At 40.8% G+C, this 22,652-nt stretch overlaps 1 protein-coding gene across 5 annotated transcripts in view; it reads right to left on the reverse strand.

Annotated features, from left to right (window-relative positions):
* LOC145981614 (pleckstrin homology domain-containing family G member 5-like) overlaps positions 1–22,652 on the reverse strand; it is an 838,947-nt gene that overhangs the window by 386,647 nt on the left and 429,648 nt on the right. The window contains exon 1 of one of the 5 annotated variants that reach the window (XM_083114984.1): positions 1,182–2,535. The exons of the other annotated variants lie outside the window; for them this stretch is intronic. Coding sequence (XP_082971110.1) covers positions 1,182–1,523 — 342 coding nt within the window. The 5' untranslated portion in view covers positions 1,524–2,535. Of the gene's footprint in view, positions 1–1,181; positions 2,536–22,652 lie in introns of those variants that run through there. 5 annotated transcript variants of the gene reach the window in all.

Here is a 22,652-nt window from a genome sequence, read left to right on the forward strand (position 1 = left end):
AAAACTGTGGAATTATTTATTCTTTGAATTAAATGGTGAATATGAGAATAAATAACATGGTTCCTGTACTTTACACATTTCTTTCTTTTTTGTCTAACGTAACTTTGGTTACTCTGTTTCAGGAGCGGCGATTTGGTGCCAAAAGTGGGGGGGCATGGACACCTTATTTTCCCATGGTAGATAAGGTTTAGGGGATAGTGCCCGGGCAGAAGTGGCAAAAAGTGAGGAGCAACTGCCCCCACGGCGCCCTGATCGCCACCACTGCTCTGTTCGAATAATAACTCCACCTTACTTCTGTTATACACGATCAAATTAATCACGAACAAGTCGTGGAATTGAACGCAATTGAAAGTAGTTGAACAGCGTTCCTATTGGAAATCTTGAATGGTTTGAAATTGTTCATGTACACGATCAATGAAAAATTGGACAAGTTCACATTTGACCAACAGGTGGCAGTGTGTACGGCATGGAAAGAAAAAAACAGACTAGCGATTAACCGCAACAGAGATAATTGTATTTGCAAAGGAAGGAGTTGGACATATTAAAAATTCGATAGAAGTGTGTACAATGTATAATACATACAGCACGAAAGCTACATCAAGTTCTATCAAGCTACGATCTATGGTGAGTGCACGGTGTTTACAATTGAAAAACTAAAATACTCTTTCATACGTGTACAGTAAATGTTGTAAAGTATGTATCTAATCAGCGCCATTCTTCTCTACCTGAAACCATTTAATACGAAACGTTATTCGTCTCGGTTGAATAGTTATCGTGTTTTTAAAATGTGAAGTGATACATTGTTTACATCTCACACGGCCGCCATTACAGCTACACTCGTGACCTAGAGGTCGCTTTTCGATAATCGATTTCAAGCATGTGTTCTGATTGGTCGACAGTCAGGTTTGGATCGCGTTAATTAGAACCATTTCTAAATAGAAATTCTTTGACTGAACCTTGGATCCAATGAGAAAAATGGCGTTGTCTCTGACGTCAGTGCGTTCAATTCAAGGACTTGTTCATGATTCATTTGATCGCGTACAAGGCGCTTTATGAATAAAAACAACAAGCTTTCTTCTTCTTTGTAACGTAAATGCGAATTTTCAGGAAGGGGGCGTACCCACAACCCTCCCAACTGTTCTTATTGACGAATAAGCAACCGAGAATAGTTATTGCTTTACCTGATGATCGATGAAGTTGCTGAGATGATTCTTCATCGGATGCGCCAAGCTCATTGACCGCTGTCTGGTGGCGGACACTTCGGGATCGCTGACGTCATTCACCGAGGCAGCCGACAACTTACTATCGCCCTCCGGTTGCCGGAAAAGGTCCCTGGGGTTGCCCTCCCAGACGCTGTAACTCCTCCTGAGGGTAGGGCGGAAGGCAATCCTTAGGGAACTCACGGAGTTCGGGAAGAAATCGCTGAACCTACGCACAAAGGACCTTCCCTTGGTGGACAATTTGGCCAACTCCTCCTCGCTTAGGTCCACAGAGTGTCTGTGAGGGGTGCAGGGTTCCGACATGATGGGAGGGTGTACTGTGGTTACTTTGCAATAAGCGCTAAGTCCCTGTGCGGTAGCTTTGCAAACTGTGGTTAAAAACCGCCAAAATTGCCCAAGCACTTTCAGTTCAGCTCCTTCCTGAAAATAACCTAAATCCGCCGAGAATTCCAAAGGTAAGCCAAGACCCTGAAAAGGTTAAAAATTACGGTAATTCAAGAACCGTAAGAAAAAGCCCTGAAGCAAAACTTTAAAGAAAGAAGCAAGCTCTGAAGACACGATAACTGAACAGCAAAACCGTAAGAAGTTCGTCAGGAGCAATCTGACCGTTAATCCCTGACGGTGTAACTGAAAACCTGAACCATGTACCGTAATAACAAGTTCTGCAAGAATACTACTCTGGTGAAGTCCACTTAGTACGAGAGCTTGTACCGTGAATTTTGACAAGAATAACTGAAAACTAAGTACTAACCAGCAAAACTAATTCTAAGCAACAATTTTGCCAGGAATGAAAACATCATCTGAAAAGTATTTCAGGAGCAAAAATTAGGTAAACTAAATATCGTGAACAATTGTTCAATAGGATGATTGTCCTGCATGTTCGTCTTGCAGCTAACTGTAAGAACAACTAACCAAAAAAAATGAACAAAACGTGATGTGTAAAAAAATATCTTCAGGTGTAACGATACCACAGAAACATCATTGAAGTGTTCAGCACGAACCATGTCCTAAAATTATCATCGTCATAACCGAAGAAATAAAGAGAAAATATCATCAGAAGTAACTGAATCGTAAACCCTGAATCAGTAACTGAAAACTTGTACCGTTAGAAACATTCGTCAGGAACAACTGGACCATAAAGTCTAGAGGAAATAACTGAAAACTTGAACCGTAAAAAGGTTCGTCAGGAACAACTGGAACGTAAACTCTTGACAGAGTAACTGAAAACTTGGACCGTAAAAAGGTTCGTCAGGAACAACTGGACCGTAAACTCTTGACAGAGTAACTGAAAACTTGGACCGTAAAAAGGTTCGTCAGGAACAACTGGACCGTAAACTCTTGACAGAGTAACTGAAAACTTGAACCGTAAAAAGGTTCGTCAGGAACAACTGGACCGTAAACTCTTGACAGAGTAACTGAAAACTTGAACCGTAAAAAGGTTCGTCAGGAACAACTGGACCGTAAACTCTTGACAGAGTAACTGAAAACTTGAACCGTAAAAAGGTTCGTCAGGAACAACTGGACCGTAAACTCTTGACAGAGTAACTGAAAACTTGAACCGTAAAAAGGTTCGTCAGGAACAACTGGACCGTAAACTCTTGACAGAGTAACTGAAAACTTGGACCGTAAAAAGGTTCGTCAGGAACAACTGGACCGTAAACTCTTGACAGAGTAACTGAAAACTTGGACCGTAAAAAGGTTCGTCAGGAACAACTGGACCGTAAACTCTTGACAGAGTAACTGAAAACTTGGACCGTAAAAAGGTTCGTCAGGAACAACTGGACCGTAAACTCTTGACAGAGTAACTGAAAACTTGGACCGTAAAAAGGTTCGTCAGGAACAACTGGACCGTAAACTCTTGACAGAGTAACTGAAAACTTGGACCGTAAAAAGGTTCGTCAGGAACAACTGGACCGTAAACTCTTGACAGAGTAACTGAAAACTTGGACCGTAAAAAGGTTCGTCAGGAACAACTGGACCGTAAACTCTTGACAGAGTAAATGAAAACTTGAACCGTAAAAAGGTTCGTCAGGAACAACTGGACCGTAAACTCTTGCCAAAATAACTGAAAACCTGAACTGTACAAAAAGAGAAAAAGTTCCCTGGCAGGAATTCAGCGCGGAACAAAATTGCAGTAGACAGATGCACACTTGTCTTCAGGAAGATTGTTCGACCACAGCGCTACGTGTTCATCACTCAACACATGCACACACACGCACGAAGAGGACAGCAAGTATCACAGTTCGAACCCCGGATAGGAAATTTCCGATTAGTTTTTGACACACACAGTACATGCAGGACTTATACAGTAAGGTGGGGGCACTGGGAACGCCTGAATACACACATGCTCCTTGGGAGACCGCCACACTGCACACACTCGTGAGGCTGGACGCGTGCAACCCTACATCTTTACAATGTCTACGAAAACGCGAGGCCTCGTGCAATAGTCACGGGAGTTACACGTCGTATACCGTAATTGCGATCTCTACGTTCGGAGGCTGTGCAGTATACGAGCAAAAAAAAAATCACGTTATTCAACTGTTATCCGAATGTCTTGATAAGACTTCACTTCCCCTCCCCAGTACACATTTTTGCACTCTTTCATTTGTTTCCTTCGTCTGCCTCCCCTGCAGAGATGAATTGCGCTCAGTGTTGCCAGCTCCAGTCTTTTGGAGCCACGTCTGGTCCTTTAGTTTATGTGTCTATACCGTTCGCAATTCCAACTGGCGGCTGGGAAACGGCGATCAGTTGAATTCTCTTCGACTGACATCGGGCATTTTCGACTCACGAGGCACCGAAAGTTCCTGGCGGGACGAAACAAATGAACGTCGGATATACCACATGTTGCCAAACGTACTGTAAAACTGAGAGAGTTGATCAGCGACGTTACTGGATAAAAGTTGTACAGTGGGATCCATGAGTATTATCGTGCAAATTGTCCATCACCATGTCCATGCATTTTATTTCACCCAATAAGAGCTTCAAGAATTAAAAGAAAACTCAAAACAAGCTGTTGACATCTTCTGCACCATCATACATAAAAATCCATCGCTTAAAAACACGTAGGATGTAAGAGAAAAATTAATGAAAATAGTCATGGACAATTTGCACAGTAATACTCATGGATCCCACTGTACAACTGTACAAATAAGTCAATACAAACAACTGAAAAACAGACGTACGTTTGGCAACATTGTAACGGACGAGTGATGTTGCCCCTACAGCTTTTACTGCGCAACTTAATTTGTTGACACTCATCGAGCCGCCAGTTGGGCTTCGATCAGTATAACATCAAGAAAATTTCATTGACTGCATTAGCTTTACGTCCCATTTCTGCCCCTCTTGGATACCGCGACGATGGGGATGAATGATGATACGACCAGATGGATGAAGGGGCAATCGCACATATATGGACAGTGGCGGCGATTAGGTTCCAAAACTGGGGTGGGGCAAGGACATTTTACTTTCCCTTGGTAGATAAGGTTCAGCATAGTGTGGGGGCAACTGCCCCCATGTACCCCTAATCGCTGCCACTCTATACGGACACTACAACACAATTCGAGTTTTGTCCGCCCTGTGCGCAGAACCGTTAATAAACTTTGAAGTGTGATCCACAACTCGGTTCACAAGACGATTATTTTGTCTGTGGGCCGAAGCGCCAGAGCCACGTTAGTCTGCAAAATACAGCCCAGAGTGTACTACGTGGAGGTGAGGTTGACATTTGGTTCTCTTCACACCCTAAACATCAGGAAGGAGTTATTTAGATTCGCTTTTCTGCCACTTTTGGCTAATCGCACTGTGCTAACCACTACGCCACGGAGACAGACAGATTCGCAGAGGAAATCATAGCTCTAAATTCACCTCGGAGAATGATTTAAGCGATTAGAAAAATATTTATTTGCTTGGATTTCTTAAGGGTAGGACCTTGTGGACCATACTTCGAATCTTCACCGCTAGATGGTGGGTGCGCCCGCCCTTACGATAACGGATTTGAACGGCGCCAGCCGAGTATACTTCTCCAACCAGGTGTCAGTTCGAAGTTAATCCATCGTCGAGTAAATATGAGTCCTCGGTTCGAATCGTGGACATACGAGTTTCATCATTTAGAAACGAAAAGAACCGAAATACGAAAAACTTACTTCCTCGTAGTTTTCTGACCTTCCATCGCATATCTACAACTTTGAGTTAACCCTAATGAAAATTAATGGTCAACAGATAAAATTAATGATGGGATATATAAAGTAACTCTTATTAAATGAATTCAAATTAACAATAACGACCCCTTGATGGAGCTCCTCAAATCTAGCAGCTTGAGTTGGCTCTCTTTTAGAACCAGGTTTGGCAACACTGGCTGTGCTGAAAGGCATGACACCAGAGTGACGTCACACAGGCCACAACCGATAAGGCACGTTTACTTTTGCCAGTCGATAATGGGATCGCAGAGAGCCACGGAGATGCAGTTCGCGTTGCAGCAGAATGGAGTGTCGTATTTGTGTTGTTTATCCTTGTACCGGGTGTTCCAAAAGTCTCGCGGCCGTAGATTATTGATTACAGGTTGACGATGGGCATGCGAGAGGGAAAGGAAAGTTTGATTAATTGATTTTATTTTACTGCGCATTTCTGCTAATCGCGACGATAAAGTAGCGTTTACCGCGAATGTTACCAACAAATGTTTTCAACTTTTTGTTGCCAACACAGTTAACAACGTAACCAAAACACTAGTTTCTTTATTTTTGTTAATAACTTTTGTCAACATTTTGGGTGCATGACGTCAGTTGGCTGCAAGCTGCCGACCGTGGAGGAAGCTAACTCTCTGTGGCAGTATGACCAAGAAGATTCTGTGCGAGACCTTCACTGCGGGCAAGAGCTAATTATAGCGCAAGTGTCCTGTTGGGTTTTGTGTTTAAATTGTGGACAAGCTTGGTCCCAAAGGACAGGATCCTTGTCCACTCCATCTCACTCAAAAGATTTTCCATGATTAATAAATTACAAAACAAAACACAAATCGTACGAAACGATGCTTTCGCGCTGGCTGGCTGTCACTGGCGTGATGTTGGCGGGAGAGGAAGCGGGGGAAATGTTGCTAACATTGACAATTCTCTGTTAACAACAACTGTTAACACTGTATATCGTTTTTTTTTATTAGTGCTATTTTTATTCTGCCGTTGAACAACGTCAATAACACAAAAGGAGACTAGCAGTGAATTTTTATATTTAAGTATCTAAGTATTTATACACCACAAAATACAGTATTAATATTTATTTAAGGCCCAGGCACCTGACGTCTGTGGTTTACAAACGATTCCGGAATACACAGATTAGTCAGCTTCCGGTGTGAATTTGTTGAGATATTAGACCAAACTTAGTGGTTACTTCACTGAGTACTTACGTCTTCGAGTAACTACTTCACTTGGCGATAAACACGCTGAAAAACACTAACGGTGAACACTTAGGGGAGTTGGGAGGAAAGCACAAATCTTTCTGATAACGAGTTGGACGTCTTCAATCTTCTAATCCTCCTATCGTTGGTTCATAGTAAACATGTAGCCTCTCTTCTTTAGTAACCTTTTCTCAGGTTCTGGTAGAGATACTGCACAGGCCGATAGTTCACTCACAGTTTTTCACGGCCCGCGAAACCAATAACCAACGTAACATGGATCCTAATCGTATCAATGCTTGACTCGGACTGTCCTCTCTGCAACGCACATCAACCGTTCACTAGAAAAGACGTTAACTTCTCTTGCCGCCCTTTTTTCCCCAGCGAGGGCGGGTCAACTTTTATAAGGGGTGCGTCAAGATCGGTTACAACTGTTTGACCTTTACCGACTTCTTGTGGATAACAAAATTTCTGTTGCTAACACGGGAAATCTGTTGGTAACATGAGATGTTGGTAACAAATTCACAAATGTTATAGCTCGACCACAAGGAAAAAAACTTCCGTCAAAAGCGTTCACGCATCTTCTCTTCCGTTATCGGTGCTCAGGGCAGTGTTGCCAGGTCATTTCATCAGTTTTTCATTAATCCATATTGTTGTACTTACCCGTTAGGCACAAAAGCGACGTAAAATAACTAAAATAGAAATAGAGTTTGGGGTGGGATAAAATACAACAATCTAACAATAGTAATGTAGTAATAGTAATAAAAAAGTAATAATGTCCTAGCACAATTGAGTATCGTTTGGCATAATTTCACAGTTCAAACAGCACTTTTCATGGCTGAGTGGAGTTCCACTCTACCTCTCCCCTCCATGATCAAGTAAGACGAGCAGGAAACGTGTTTTTGAGCAGGCCGTTGGAGGTTCCATAGCAATAGTTTATTATGGAATTCTCCCGAGATATCAATAGGTCTGGCAACACTGACGTGAGCCGCGCTGATGAGATTCTGCGCAGGTTTCTTTCCTTGCGGTTCCACTATACCAACAGCGGCTTTAGGATGAGTAACGGTGATGGACACTCGCAGAGAACACCCACGCACAGACCGGGAATCGAACACGGGACCGCTCACACAACAGGCGAGAGCTCTACCCCCTTTACCTGCTTTAGGAAACCTCTGAGCGGAATTTTCCCGTTATCCTCGTTCCGATATCAGTTTTACTCAAGGCTCTCTGTCTCAGTCAAGACATCGTAGCGCTCTGCGATGAGCAGTCTACCACGGAGATGGACACCTATAGGCTGCGGTTTGACTAAAGCTTGACGCCCACTGAAACGCGGCAACAGAACTTGCAGACCTCTGGCACGGAAATTCTCGCTTCAGTTCCGCGCTTTTCCTTGCAGTGGGCGTTACACTATTTGACTTCAATAGAAGCAAACAAACAGAAGTTCTGTTTCCGGATATTTCCGTGTTTCGCAGCGCGTTGCGTCGAGTTTAATTCAGAAACGGGCCGGCCTTCGTGGTCCCGTGTTCGAATCTCGGCCTGAGCATAGGTGTTCTATGCGAGTGCCCTTTCATCAATTTCACCATATCATCTTCGCGATTAGCCAAAAGAGGCAGAAAAGTGGTCAATCCACTATGCAGACCATGAGGAAGAGGATGGCGATAAAAAAATAGTTCAATTTTCCGCCACCAGGTTGAAATGTGGCGCTGTACTTACATGACGTAATAATAACTTAACTGCTCCAATTGGTTATGGATTTGCCTTTACCTTGCAATCTTGCAATATGCGAGAGATTATTCTCTCGCAACTTCCAGCCATGGGCTGAGTTTGAGCTTTTGCTTTGTGGGGGCCAGACTCTGGGAGAAGAATATGATGTACCCGAGGGTCGTTAAATATCCCCTAATTTATAAGGGGTCTGGAGACCTTCCCCCGGAAAATAAAAAAAAAAACAACTTAAAAACACTTGAGTTCTAGGCCTTTTAGATTTGAAAATGTTAAATTTCCTCGCTTAAGTACGATTATTGCATTTTGCATTTCATTAAATTTTTATTGATACAAAACTCGTATTGCTTAAAAAATGTTACGGTACAATAATAAGCTTCATAAATTTTAGAAAAATTAAATTGAAAAGTTCTTTGATGCCTCAGCAGTAACTGTTGACTCAACACAAAGTCATTTTACGTTTTTCTTTCTTCAAACTGTACACATCAATCAAATCGTCTAAGACCCGCTATTGCGGCGCAATTACCGCACATGACATCATGCCAAACGTAAAGATTTGCGGCATGGCTTCATAACAAAAATGTAGTAACTGAACTTAATCATGTTATTTTTTTTTAGTATTTTTTAAGTTGGAGGGGGGGCTGGCCCGTCCAGAACTCCGCCTATGAATGGGTCACAGCTTGACTTATAAATCCCCCCAAAAGTAATTCATTTACTGTTGGAGCTGTGTTTGCGACCAGCACGTCGCCTTCGGAAATTGATCGTCTTCGGCTCAACCTTATAGGAAGCTCGGAATAAAGTGTCTCCACTATTACATTAAAGGAAACTTTCCGAAAATCATGTCGCCCCAACTTCACCAACTTTTCCCTCCCTGTTTGCGCTTCAATCATCTTTGGAAGCTTCATTCTAATCTTCTTCTTTTTCACTTCCTTCCCCTCGGTTTCCTCCATGGCCAACTTGAGTGACGGCAGGTGGGCTATCGATTACACGTCGCATCGGAGGAGCGGCGCTTACGTCAAACTTTACGGCCTATGACACGACGAGTGCCGCAACCACGCAGACCCAACTTCCAGAGTGTTCACAGGCCTCCCTTCCCTGAAACCGGGGTTCTTAAAAGTTCCAGGAATTTTTTATAAATTCAATTCCGGTCCAGAAGGGAAAATCAGCAAGCGTAAATGGGTTCTGGACAGTAAATAACCTTTTTATCTGTAAAGTATTCAATTCGGTCCAGGAACCTTTTTTCCGAATCAATTTAAATCCGGTCCAAGAACATATTTTTTTTCGGATAAATTAAAATCCGGTCCACGTTCGAACTACCAGAGCGTTCACAGGCCTCCCTTCCCTGAAACCAGGGTTCTTAAAAGTTCCAGGAATTTTATATAAATTCAATTCCGGTCCAGTTGGGAAAATCAGTAAGCGTAAATGGGTTCTGGACAGTAAATAACCTTTTTATCTGTAAAGTATTCAATTCGGTCCAGGAACATTTTTTCCGAATCAATTTAAATCCGGTCCAAGAACTTTTTTTTTCGGATCAATTAAAATCCGGTCCACGTTCGAACTACCAGAGCATTCACAGGCCCTTCCCGGAAACCAGAGTTCTAAAAAAATCCAGGAATTTTATTTAGATTCAATTCCGGTTACGGAGGGAAAATCGGCAAGCGTAAATGGGTTCTGGACCGTAAAGAACCTATTTATCTGCAAAGTATTTCAATTCGGTTCAGGCCTCCCCGATGGCGCAGTGGTAGCGTCGTCGCGTTGTAATCAAGGGGTCCCGAGTTCGATACACATAGTGACTAGGATCCCGCTTTAAACTGTAGGTCCAGTCCGATTAGCCTTACTGTGCATAAAGTGGACTTAAAACATCAAATCAATCAATACGGTCCAGGAACCTTCTTTCTTTACGGATCAATTAAAATACTGTCCAAGATCTTTTTCAGGGTCAATTTAAATCCGGTCCAAGTTCGGAATTAAATTGAAGCCATACGCAACTTGGACCGGATTTATATTGTGCGAAAAAAATGTTCCGGTCCTGCAGCGGAACCCAATAGAACCCATTAGAATTTATGGGTACCTGGAGCTTCAACAACCCTGCCTGAAACCAAGTGCTCGTGTTTCAAGGCCGTTTCGGCTAGAAATAGAATCTATACTCTGTCCCGTGTATCTATGGAGTAGGCGAACGAAAACATGTCTCTGCGCAAGTAGTGACGCGAGACAGCTCTGCCAATGAACACGTGAGATGGAACGCACAGGGGGAGAAAGCGACTGAAGTTACCAGTCATTGCAGCAGCGTGTACTGCTTCGCTCTGTCCACTCGATGTTCTCCCCTTCTCTGCCGCTACGCGTAGCCTTGCTTCGAATATTCCTGGGATAGAACATAGAACCAGGTCTAACTAGTTTATTTTAAAGCAAACTGGAGCTACGCTGGCTGCCTTTTCAACTAGCAACCGGAAAGCAACGAATCGGCAGCGATTTTCGGTTATGTTCGGCTGACATCGTTTACTTTCGTGTCTCAAGGAGCCGAACGCTGCTCGGAGGGAGAAATAAATGAGCATCGGTTGAACGGCATGTCGCCAAAACCTTCTCTATCCGCATAAGTTCCTAGAGGATCTCGAAATTTAAAAACCGAAAAAAAATGATTTGATTCCTCTTTGCAACGAACTGGAATCTGCTCTCTTTTCAACAAGGAAGTGGAACCAGTTCACTTCCTTAAAGCGTAATTGAACCGGTTGCAATTTTTATTGTGAACTAGAAACGGTCCCATTTTAAACAGAACCGGAATCTCCTCATTGTTTAAAGCGAACCGGAACCTGCTCCCTGTTTATTGCGAATCGAAACCTGTTCCCAGCTTATTGCGAACCGGAACCTGTTCCCTGCTTATTGCGAACCGGAACTTGTTCCTTGTTTATTGCGAACCGGAACCTGTTCCCTGTTTATAACGAACCGGAACCTGTTCCCTGCTTATTGCGAATCGGAACCCGTTCCCTGCTTATTGCGAATCGGAACCCGTTCCCTGCTTATTGCGAATCGGAACCCGTTCCCTGCTTATTGCGAATCGGAACCCGTTCCCTGCTTATTGCGAATCGGAACCCGTTCCCTGTTTATTGCGAACCGGAACCTGTTCCTTGTTTATTGCGAAACGCAACATGTTTCTTTCCTTCTAAACGCAACCTGTTTCTTTCCTTCTAATAACAAACTGGAAACCGTTCTTGCAGCGGCATATTGAGAACCGTCTGAATTTGGGATGATAAGCGTTGGAACCCGAACTACTCGATACCCAAAATGATCCGAACTTATACCGCGTTTGTTAAAACCTGTCCCATTTCCCGCGCTAGGGATCGCTCGACAGTTTCGGTGCCAATGAGAAACGAGGAAAAAATCGTCTGCTGGGCAGCGAGGAGCGAATGGGAGCCAGAAGAGAGGCGCTTACGTAGACGCTCTTGCCACGTTGCGTATTTTAATTGGCTGCCTGGATTTGACTTTCCCCAGCAGGAGAAAAGCCAGCGATCAGCTAGCGCGGGAACCGGGACAGGTTGTAACAAACGCGGTATAACCGATGCCTCAAAATTTACTCGGCCAATCCCCCACTCCAAAAGTTATATTATGCACGTTCTGCAGACCGAGAGCTGACTTAAGAAGTCTGAAGTTGTCTGCCCTAAGATTGAAACAAAAAAATAGACTTAGCATAACCTATCTCGTTCTCAAAATTATAACAATAAATGTATCAGAACCATTTACAACTTTGAAGCCTTCTCTCCTTCATTAGCATTTATGAATAACTTGCATATTGAAGCCATTGTAATTTACATAAACTTTTCATACTCGTTACAATGTAGTTCAATTAAGTCTAATACAAGTTCCTTTTTACAACTCATTATAATGTTTTCAAATTAATTCAGGCAATATTTTGTTATTATTCTTTACATCTTACGGATATTGTCTGCTGAAAGTCGTAGCAATATAACTCTGCCATCTAGGGGTAGAGAGGAAAACTAAAAATAATTCAGTCCCCAGTAGCCTTTCACAGGAGCCTTCTCTCTTTCTTTTTAACATGGCTAAGAAAGCTATTCATATAATAAAAAAATACGTATTTTGATATGTGATCTTAATACATTTTTATATTAATAAAGATTGAATTAAAAGTAATTAATTCTTCCACCTGGCCACTATAAGGAAGGCTCTTCTGGTAAATGCATGAGTAAATAACTAGGCAATATAATGTACGACTCGTCCATATAGCTGCAGTTTTAGAATTTGGATAGCAACTTAAAATATTTGTTTATTATTCCGAATTAATTATTCACGTGATACAGAAAACACGCAAAATTAAACATACACAAACGAATGGAAATTTTCATGAACGAAGACGAAATGCAAAAAGAAATAGAATTGAATTTTACAATTCGGACGCCAGGTGAAAATTTTCTGGCGCAATGGTGATTGGACACGCTGTATTTATCTAACCCTGCTGCCATCTGTTGCTTGTTAATATCAATTATCTTCGTTGCGTTGTACGGGAAAACTGTAGCCTCAGTCAACTGCTACGTATGAAGCACAGTTCGTTTTTTTCAGTCCGCAATTGTATTAGAAAGCCAATGGACTTTTATGGACCTCTTTCTCTATGCCTTTCAAACATTTGAATTCATCTTCGATAATTCTACACGAAATGTGCAGCTCCGTAGGTAGAAATCCTTATAAGGGGGGAGGGGGATCAGTAGGACGGGCAACGAGTTCGACTGTGTTCGATTGATATCGTTTACTTTCGTGTCTCAAGGAGTCGAACGCTGCTTAACGGTGTCGCGGATAGTTACAGTAAGGCTCCAAGTAAGTCCACACTTATCGCACACACTTAAATAAAATAATACCGAGATAAATGCATTCACAATTTTTACGATTAATGACATTTTTTTACTTATCGATGATAGCCAACGATTTCACTGCAGTGTAATGGGCGACACGAGTAACATTCAGTAACGGCTTGTGTAGGAAATTTGTACGTGTGAATGGCTACCATGCAATGAATTATTTCACATTACCAACATAGCTAACAGATGAAGTCAAATACATCAAGAACAACATTTAGAAGAGCTGCAAGGAGGGTTTCAGGGCAGGCTCTAGCTACGAGCCTGAAAATTAAACATTGAATAACAAACATTATTTATACTGTGCCGAAAATAATGCATTCAACATTATGCATGTTTCATTTTTTATGAATCAGAAATTGTGTTTTGTTTTGGGTTGGTTTTTAAGTCGACTTTATGCACAGAATAGCTAATGGCGACTAGGTCTATAGTTTAAACTGGATCCAGAGCCCTCCCTATGTGCTCCCACAGGGTATTGTCGAACCAGGTAGTGAAATTGTGATTAAAATTTAAAAATCGGATTTAAATAAAAAGTAATCGAAAATATTAATCCATCCTAGTAGAAAGGATTTACTTTGTAATTTTTCTCCATCTCCGGTACACTCTTGTAGATCAGTCTTCACGATAAGAGTAATGCTTCGATTAGAAAATAGGACTTTTTACCACACCATTCATTTCAGCATGAGATTTCCTGTTACAAAAGAGAACATAATGTTCAATCTAAAGCAATTGTATTCAAATTAAATCTTAAATTATATGTACAAAGGAAGTTAAAAGTTCGCAGGCAATTATCAAAAATTAAGTCTTGCTTCATTAACTTAGCTTCTTTGTCTTCTTGTATTTATATACCTCCTCTTCTTTTACTAAAGAACAACAAAACTATTTCGACATGTATTAGGAAATAAACTTGGTTTCTATTAAGCATGCCGGAGACATCTAGCGGTGGAAAGTAGAAACACTCCACGTACTTTGAAATGACACGAAAGGACGGTTGTTCTACCTGACATGGGAGAGCAAGTTTTTTGTGACGCGAGGAAATTGTAACCAAAATACAACTGTACCTACAGCTTTTAATTCAAGTATTGGAAAACATTACTCCACTGCCGACGACATGACTTTTGTATGTGGTTTTCTTTTGTTAGAACCCAGAGCCTCTTTCTTTAGGAAAACTGACGCCATTTTTCTAGTAAACTGTAGCCGGTTACCTTCCGGTCAACTGTAGCCGGTTCCCTTCCGGTCCACTGTAGCCGGTTCCCTTCCGGTCCACTGTAGCCGGTTCCCTTCCGGTCAACTGTAGCCGGTTCCCTTCCGGTCAACTGTAGCCGGTTCCCTTCGAGTAAACTGTAGCCGGTTCCCTTCGAGTAAACTGTAGCCGGTTCCCTTCTGGTAAACTGTAGCCGGTTCCCTTCTAGTAAACTGTAGCCGGTTCCCTTCGAGTAAACTGTAGCCGGTTCCCTTCTGGTAAACTGTAGCCGGTTCCCTTCTGGTAAACTGTAGCCGGTTACCTTCTAGTAAACTGTAGCCGGTTCCCTTCTGGTAAACTGTAGCCGGTTCCCTTATAGTAAACTGTACCGGTTCCATTTTAGTAAACTGGAGCTGCTTCACTATCGAAAGGAAACTATTTCCTCTTTTTATAAATAAATTTTAACGATTTAGAGGTAGTTCTTGACTTATGGACCATAAGGAGTTCATTTCTATAGGAACTAGTCATTATTCAGACTTCGTGAACTAAAAACCCACTTTTTTTTCAAGCAAAGTGGACATACATCGACAGTCATGACCAGGAAACGGACTTATATGGAAATACATATTTACGTATGAAGCTGAAATCGGTTATAATTTTTATTATCTTTGCGCATCATGGTATGTAGATTAGGGATGGCCAGATCCGTTTTGCCATCCCACATGAGCGCTTCTTTGGAAAGTAAGAATGTGTTTATAACATATTGTTACCTGCTAATATACATATATATATATATATTATACATACATACATACATACATACATATACACACACACACACACACACACCCTCCGATTTCCATGAAACTTGGCAGGTGTGTAGAGGGGCCCAAAGGAAGAAGTACGTGTTTTTTGTGTTTCAGCTAAAAAATGGTTTTAGGGGGCAACCCCCCCCCCCTCAAATGTTAAGATGAGGAGAAATTGAAGTGGGAATCTGACCCCGAAACCACGTAAATATGGCATAGGAAGAAACCGGGGGCATAGGGCGCCTCTATGCACCTGCCAAATTTCATGGAAATCGGAGGGGGACACATAGGTCAAATGCCCACTTAAATTTGTCCTCATTTTTACATTTGAGGGGGGGGAATTGCCCCCTAGAACAGTTTTTTAGCTGAAACAAAAAACACGTATGTCTTCCTTTGGGCTCCTCTATATACACCTGCGAAGTTTCATGGAAATCGGAGGGGGACACTTAGATAACCTCCCTTGTTAGTCTTACACTTTGTAATTATATATACATATATACATATTTTATAATGTTTCATTTTAATTTTTAAAAGTGTAACTGTAGAACAATTGTATATTTTTTGTATAACATTTCTATCTTGTTAATTGCGTTAAAGGTTTCATCCTGGAAGGGAATGTCTCACATTTATGTGTGTTTCCATTTCCAATACATTCGAATGAATACATATTCGTTTCAATGGCATTTACGAAATCACCTCTGACATTTTATGTTAAACAAGTAAGATTATGTTTGTGCACGAGTGTGTTAGCCGATGCGTAGCAAATTATTTTAGGAACAACACTTGAAAAAAAATCTTGAAGAACTAACTAATGAAAAATTTATTTGTAATCGAAGATCATAATACCTTTTAAGGTGTGGTAATATTATAATGGGATTGAGATAAGAAACTCTCGGATCCGGATCCGTTTGGCCATCCCTAATGTAGATTCGAGAAACTCAAGTTTTAATTTTCCATATCTGTACATATATTAGGTTTTGGCTCATTTTACATATTTTAATTATTTTTACATATTATTTCCATATTTCGGAACATTTCTCAACATATACTCCATATTCGCGCAATAACTACACGTTCCCATGTGTCCGAAACAGTTGGGTGAATTTCTTGCCAATAACTGACAAATTTGAAATACACTCCCATTACTTCTTGCGATATTCAACGCAATTTTAGTCAATATAAATCCAACAGAAGGAAATTCACTTTCGAACACTTAGAACAAAATGTTGTTCTTCATTGTTTTGGAAACAGAAAATGAAAACACATTTTGTGTTGTTTTACAATTAATGTCAATTTAAGCGTACTGTATTTTATATAGTGTAGTGTCTTATATTATTAAAAAAGTATATATATATATATATATATATATATATATTTAACTCCATATTTTAGTGAAAATAACTAAATATGTATATACACTTAGCACATTTTTGCTAGATATAAACTTGTTCCCTGATCTCAAGACATGAATTCTTAATGTAAAACTGCAAGATTGTTTAGACAGTTTGAGAAAAGCCTAACACAGACGGTTAATAGGAATATGACTGAACAAATACGCCTAATATAGAGAAATAGATTTCCATGCTTAGGAAGCTACAAAAGCTCGAATTCTAGAGATCTTTACGAGTTCAGTGTCGAGAGCGTTGTCACTGCACCTGGTGTGGATTTTCACGAAGGAACAAAACTTCAAAATCCTGCCCTCTGTTGCCATAATTTTAAACTACGGTTTGCAAGGCGAGTCTAATATACGACTGGTGACGTGGAAGGAACAACATAGCAGGGAATTGAAAGAAATATCAATTTGATGTTACGTGACAATCGCTGTCGCCTAAGGGAAATCAATAGAGAGCTTTGAAGCTCCGTAAAAGCAATCGCGTGTCGCATGAACACCAAAGCGACACTGGTTTATCACGTTTGGTGGTCCGACGCTTTGTGGCGGTGGCTCTGTATGGATAGGGGGAAGGACGGAAGGACATTTTCTGTGCAGGACGAATACAGAATACAGCATTTTCACTCTTATTCAGTGACACGTTTAAACCTTTCCATCTATTCCCTTGTTTGATCCCTCGGGTTTATTTCTGAATCGTGTTTAATCGTTTGGCACTTTTCTTATTCGCTGTTACTCCTTTTGGCGTAATTTTGCCTGTAGTATTATATGGGTGTGAAACTTGGTCCCTTAAATTGACAGAGGAACATAAATTGAGAGTATTTGAAAATAAGATCCTTAGGAAAATATTTGGACCTAAAAGGGATGAGGAGAGGTGAGTGGAGAAGGTTACATAATTTAGAACTACATAATTTGTATTCATGTCCAGATGTTATTAGAATGATTTAATCAAAAAGACTTAGGTGGGCAGATCATATGGCACGAATGGGAAAGGAAAGAAGAGTTCACAGGATTCTTGTTGGGAAACCTGATGGTAAGAGACCTGTAGGAAGGCCAAGACGAAGATGGAGGGACAACGTTGAGATGGATCTAAAGGAAATCGGTAGGGATGGAAAAGAGTATCTCAAGATAGGGACAGATGGAAGGCCTGTGTTTCTGCAGCCATGAACCTTCGGGTTTAAGAAGGCTAGAGAGTTAGTCATTAAGATTGGAAACGTAGGAACGCCCAATAATGTTTGTGTACCATCTTTCCACAAACAGCCCGAAAGACATATGTTCTATTGCAGATAAAAGCCGCATCAAACATATCAATAAGGCAGCCAAAAAAATCCTCAAAAAACCCACTATTCGGAAAAAAAAAACTAAGTGAGGGAGGCCCACTAGACGTTTAATTACGACTAAAGGGTACAATTAGAAAGAAATAAGTTTGAGAACGCTGACGTAATCGCGAAACTATTGAGAATATGTAGATAACAGTGCAACTAAAGTGTAAATCACCAACCCTGAGACCTTCTGTAAACAAACCGTCTCACCGATTCGATGTGTCACTGAACACGGAGACCTTCCCGCACGCATAGAACTCGCCATGTTGAAAGTGGCACTACTTCCTTTATGTTCAAATGATTATTTTTAGAAAATAACCAATGATATAAAATATCATTATGTACACAAATCTCTAAGCTCATTCAAAGTTACAATGCATATTCCTACAAAATATTCACACTTATCATGTCTTGCCATGTCACCAAGTTATTTTACGAAGTGCACTATATTTGGCGGAACAAAAATCGTTATTAGGAAGCTTGTCAAAGTTTCCAACCGCAATAAATTTACGAACTTTATTTGTCTTGTTTTGATCATCATCATCAATATATTTATTGGACTTACAGCATTGCATATCGCTGTTTATGCCCATTATATATTTTATTTACATAAGATACAATTTACATAAAATCTACAAACAAATTTCAAATACACTCCTATCTATATCAAACCTTAGAAATATACATTACCATGTTATATCATTTTGTCTAAAAAATGCAAGTAAAATATATTCAATTTGCATGCAAGAAAGAAGCCAAATTTATGGGTAATGATTACCGGTGCAAGGAGTTCACCATAAAGGTGAAGCAATAAGTACAAAAGAAAGAGCATTGGGTTTAAAGTGAGACGTCATTTGCGGCAGCGTATCCCATACTACAAATTGGCCGTTGTTTTACCTTACGTAATGAATCCTGTAACAACGCTGGATTTTCGTGTGGATTATTTTACTTCTATGAGTTTGCAATGCTTTCTGCATGCACGTGGTTTTGTTTACAGAAGGTCTGAAGGTTGGGGATTTGAACTTTACACGAAAATTCTCGTCAATGCTCTAGAAGGAATTCTAAGCGCATGTAATTTTTCATATTTTGGAATATCACCGCGATTTTTCGAATGGAGAGAAATATTTGAAAAAAATTGCCGTGACGGCTGCCAAATCCAGCCTTAATCCATTTGGTGCTTATTCCATTTCATATTTAATCATTTGACGCTATTTTTCGCGTTTAATACTTTGGCGCTCATACTGATTCGAGATTAATTCTTGGCCGATATTATCACTATTATGTCTCACAAAAATCAAAATAACAGGACGAAACAACTCTTACGGGTCGATTGGCAGCCACCCTGAGTATTTTTTATGCAGTGTCGCAACCACAGGGGGGGATCAGGGAGGGCATTGCCCTTCCCCAACATTGGACAGAAAAAAATCCTAGGGGGCAAGGGAGCAAACATTAACGGCCAAGGAGCACCTGCAGGGGACACAGAGGGGCAAATGCTCCTCTCAGTTCCAAATTTTATGGAAATAAAAATAAATTTAGTAAAATTTTCTTGCTCCCTTCGCTCGCAATGTCTACTTTTCTTAGTCTTACCAAGTTCAGTGCCGTAGCTGACGTTGGGGGGAGTTGGCCCCCAGGTGCCGAACCGAACGATCTAAATGAAAAAAAAGTTGTAAAAGAGAGATTACCGTGTGCCCAATTAAATCAATATTGTTTTCAGGTTGCAAAAAATTGAATCTAAAAATATTCTTGCTCGCTTCGCTCGCAATATGTTGTGTCTTTCTGTAATTCATTGTAAATTTCCAGAGACACAAGTCTTAAATGCATGAACAATTGTTTGGAGGAAAAGGAGTGTGCAGATTTGAGGGACAATTTACTCAATTTTTGCTGTTGCTTCATTACGAGGTGGATGAATTGATTATGTAATGTATTTAAATAATATATGATGTACATATATGTACTAAAGAAACTTTGAATACGTACACAATTTAGTGTTGCATGTTGCATATATATTTTCTGATTTTACGTAGCTCCATGTTTCGTATGTGTAAAACATATGTTGTACATGTAAGTTATACAAAAAGTTATATGTAAAAAAATTATTTGGAATACATTTATCACGCATTTTCTCTCTATTATTAATGTGAAACTGAACATTTTGAAAAAAATATAGATAATAATAATACTACTAAGCTAAGCGTCAAGTCAACTTTGCAGCAGGTTTTCGCATATGTAGATCCAAACGTGCGCGCAGAATATAGTTCCACTGAGACGGGTTCTATTCCGACACAACTGCATACTTGCAAGAAAACAGTTATTTAATTTGTAAAATACAGACAAAATAATTGATCCATTAGCAGGTATGTACGTACTTGATCGGTTGCAATCACTGTGCAGACGAACTAGGATCCGCAGATTCGCCAACTGGGGTTTGTATTGCGCTGAAGAATCGCTGAAGATCAAGAGCGAGTCGAGCAAGACTGAATACGTTGCAGAGCTCGTGGAATCCGTGATACCAGTGTTGCACATCTCACTATTTTAACCCTATGTTTATTGTGATTGATTAATAATGGTGCTATACAGCGGCGAGAATGGCTGAATCGAGGTCTCCTGTTCAGGGCGCGGTTTTACCCGAGTGTTATTTTGGGCTTCATCCGAAGGGAAAAGCTCTTCAAATCAAGCAAGTTGTTTCAAATGCATAATCCTCCTTACGACAACATGATCAAAGTAAAACAGGGAGTGAGGTGATTTGCCGTCAATGTGCGCACGAACTGTATCACGGGTGCTGAATGATTTGCGGTTTAAGTTTAGGAAGAGGACACGATTGTTTGTTGTTTGACGACAAAATAATCTCTTTCGGTATTAAAAGATATCGCCGTGATAAGAAACATGTTTATTATTTGGACTAGACGTGCTTTAACTCCGTAGGGCGGGAGGGGGCCGGGGGCAGGGGGCGTACATTGAAGGACACCACCGTGCAAAACCACCGCCAGGACTGAAGAAACCGACGAGAAAAGAAGAGGGGAAGGGAGAGGCGTATTGTTTCACCCACTGGCGGCAATGAAGTCTTTGTTGAAGGCGCATATTTACTGTTCCGTGCAAAGAAATGGTGATTATCAGCAAGAAATGGACAGACCAAGATTTGAATCCTGGTTTAGTGAAGTGATTCATAAATTGAAACCAGAGTAATAGCAGCAGACAATGCACCTGATTGTCACCAATAACAAATCATTCTTTTTTTTGCTGGTATAACTTGAAGTGCGTGTGTCTTACAGTAACGGATGTATTGCGAACGAAGCAACCAAGTTTTTCATAAATGCATTTCTATCTAAACCAAAAACAATAATTTGTCATTAAATTCAAGGGGGGCCTATCGTTGTTTACTTTTATCTTTGTTAATTTTTCTTTTTGCTCGAAATATACATATACATGCTCTCATGTTTAGAAGTTATTTCGCATTTATATTAAGTTTATTTATTAAATAATCTATGCGCAGAAAGTACTTCTAAAATTTTATGTTTCAGGAGACAAAAAGAAGCAAAAATTACATTTCGCTTGACATGATTGCGGGTTTTGATGTGTTGCGCGGTTGGCAATACTGTGGATTTTCTCAGTGTCTGCGGTTCAGGGAAGACTGGCACGGAAGATTCTGAGCTCAGTTCTCGCGCGGATTGATACATAATACCTGCTGCATACTTAGCTTGACGCTCGACTTACTAAAACAATAACATTGTTGTTATTATTATTATTATTGGTATGTTTATCCTGATACTTGCTTGGCCCCCTCAGACAAAAATTTCTGGTTGCGCCTGTGAGTACTTAAAACCACTCTGTTTGCCTTGTTCTTTGCGGTCCACCAGTGACGTAATCCTTTCACAGCCGACCTTGGCATGTTACACCCGTGACGTTCCCGAAAGGAAAGAAGGAAGCAAATTCGACCTTAGTTTTCCTGTATCGTGTTCTGGCAAGACAGCTCCAATTTATTACACACGTTCGGACATGTCTTTTCGGCCCCGCAAAGAAGATAGAATAAACAAGTGTGAACAAAAGACACACGAGACGGAAGGGAAAGATAAAGAATTGCGGTGGACGGAATCGAAGAGGGTTTCAATCAGACGTCTGCCAGGACGGTGAGAGGATGAATGTGTTATTTTGTTTCCTCGTTCTTTTCGTCTGGCGTTCCGTGTGTTCGAAAGTTCGCGAGGCGTGGAATCAATCATTCGAGGGTTGAATAAGGGGGAGACTTGCACGTGCACGAATGCCTGTCACGACATGTTGGTTCCACGCGTTTTTTGTACGAGAGAGATAAGGCTGGACTTGTCTTTGAAGGCGCTTGGGAGCAGTGATGCCAACCGTAGGGACATGTCCCTAAGCATAGGGACTTTTCACTATATTTCGCCCGCCTAGGGATGAGAGGAAACGTAGGGACTTTTTTTAATCTTGGAAAATAACATTTTATTGTGCAAAGCATAGGCGGAGTTCTGGAGGGGCCAGAGGGGGCCTGCCCCCCCCAACTTAAAAAAATATTTAAAAAATAACACATGATTAAGTTCAGTTACTACATTTTTGTTATGAACCAATACCGCAAATCTTGACGTTTGGCATGATGGCATGTGCGGTAATTGCGCCGCAATAGCGGGTCTTAGACGATTTGATTGAGGTGTACAGTTTGAAGAAAGAAAAACATAAAATGACTTTGTGTTGAGTCAACAGTTACTGCTGGGGCATCAAAAGAACTTTTCAATTTAATTTTTCTAAAATTTCTGAAGCTTACTATTGTACCGT

Source organism: Lepisma saccharinum, chromosome 29, assembly GCF_977018435.1.
Source record: "Lepisma saccharinum chromosome 29, izLepSacc3.1, whole genome shotgun sequence".
Classification (NCBI taxonomy): Eukaryota; Metazoa; Arthropoda; class Insecta; order Zygentoma; family Lepismatidae; genus Lepisma; species Lepisma saccharinum.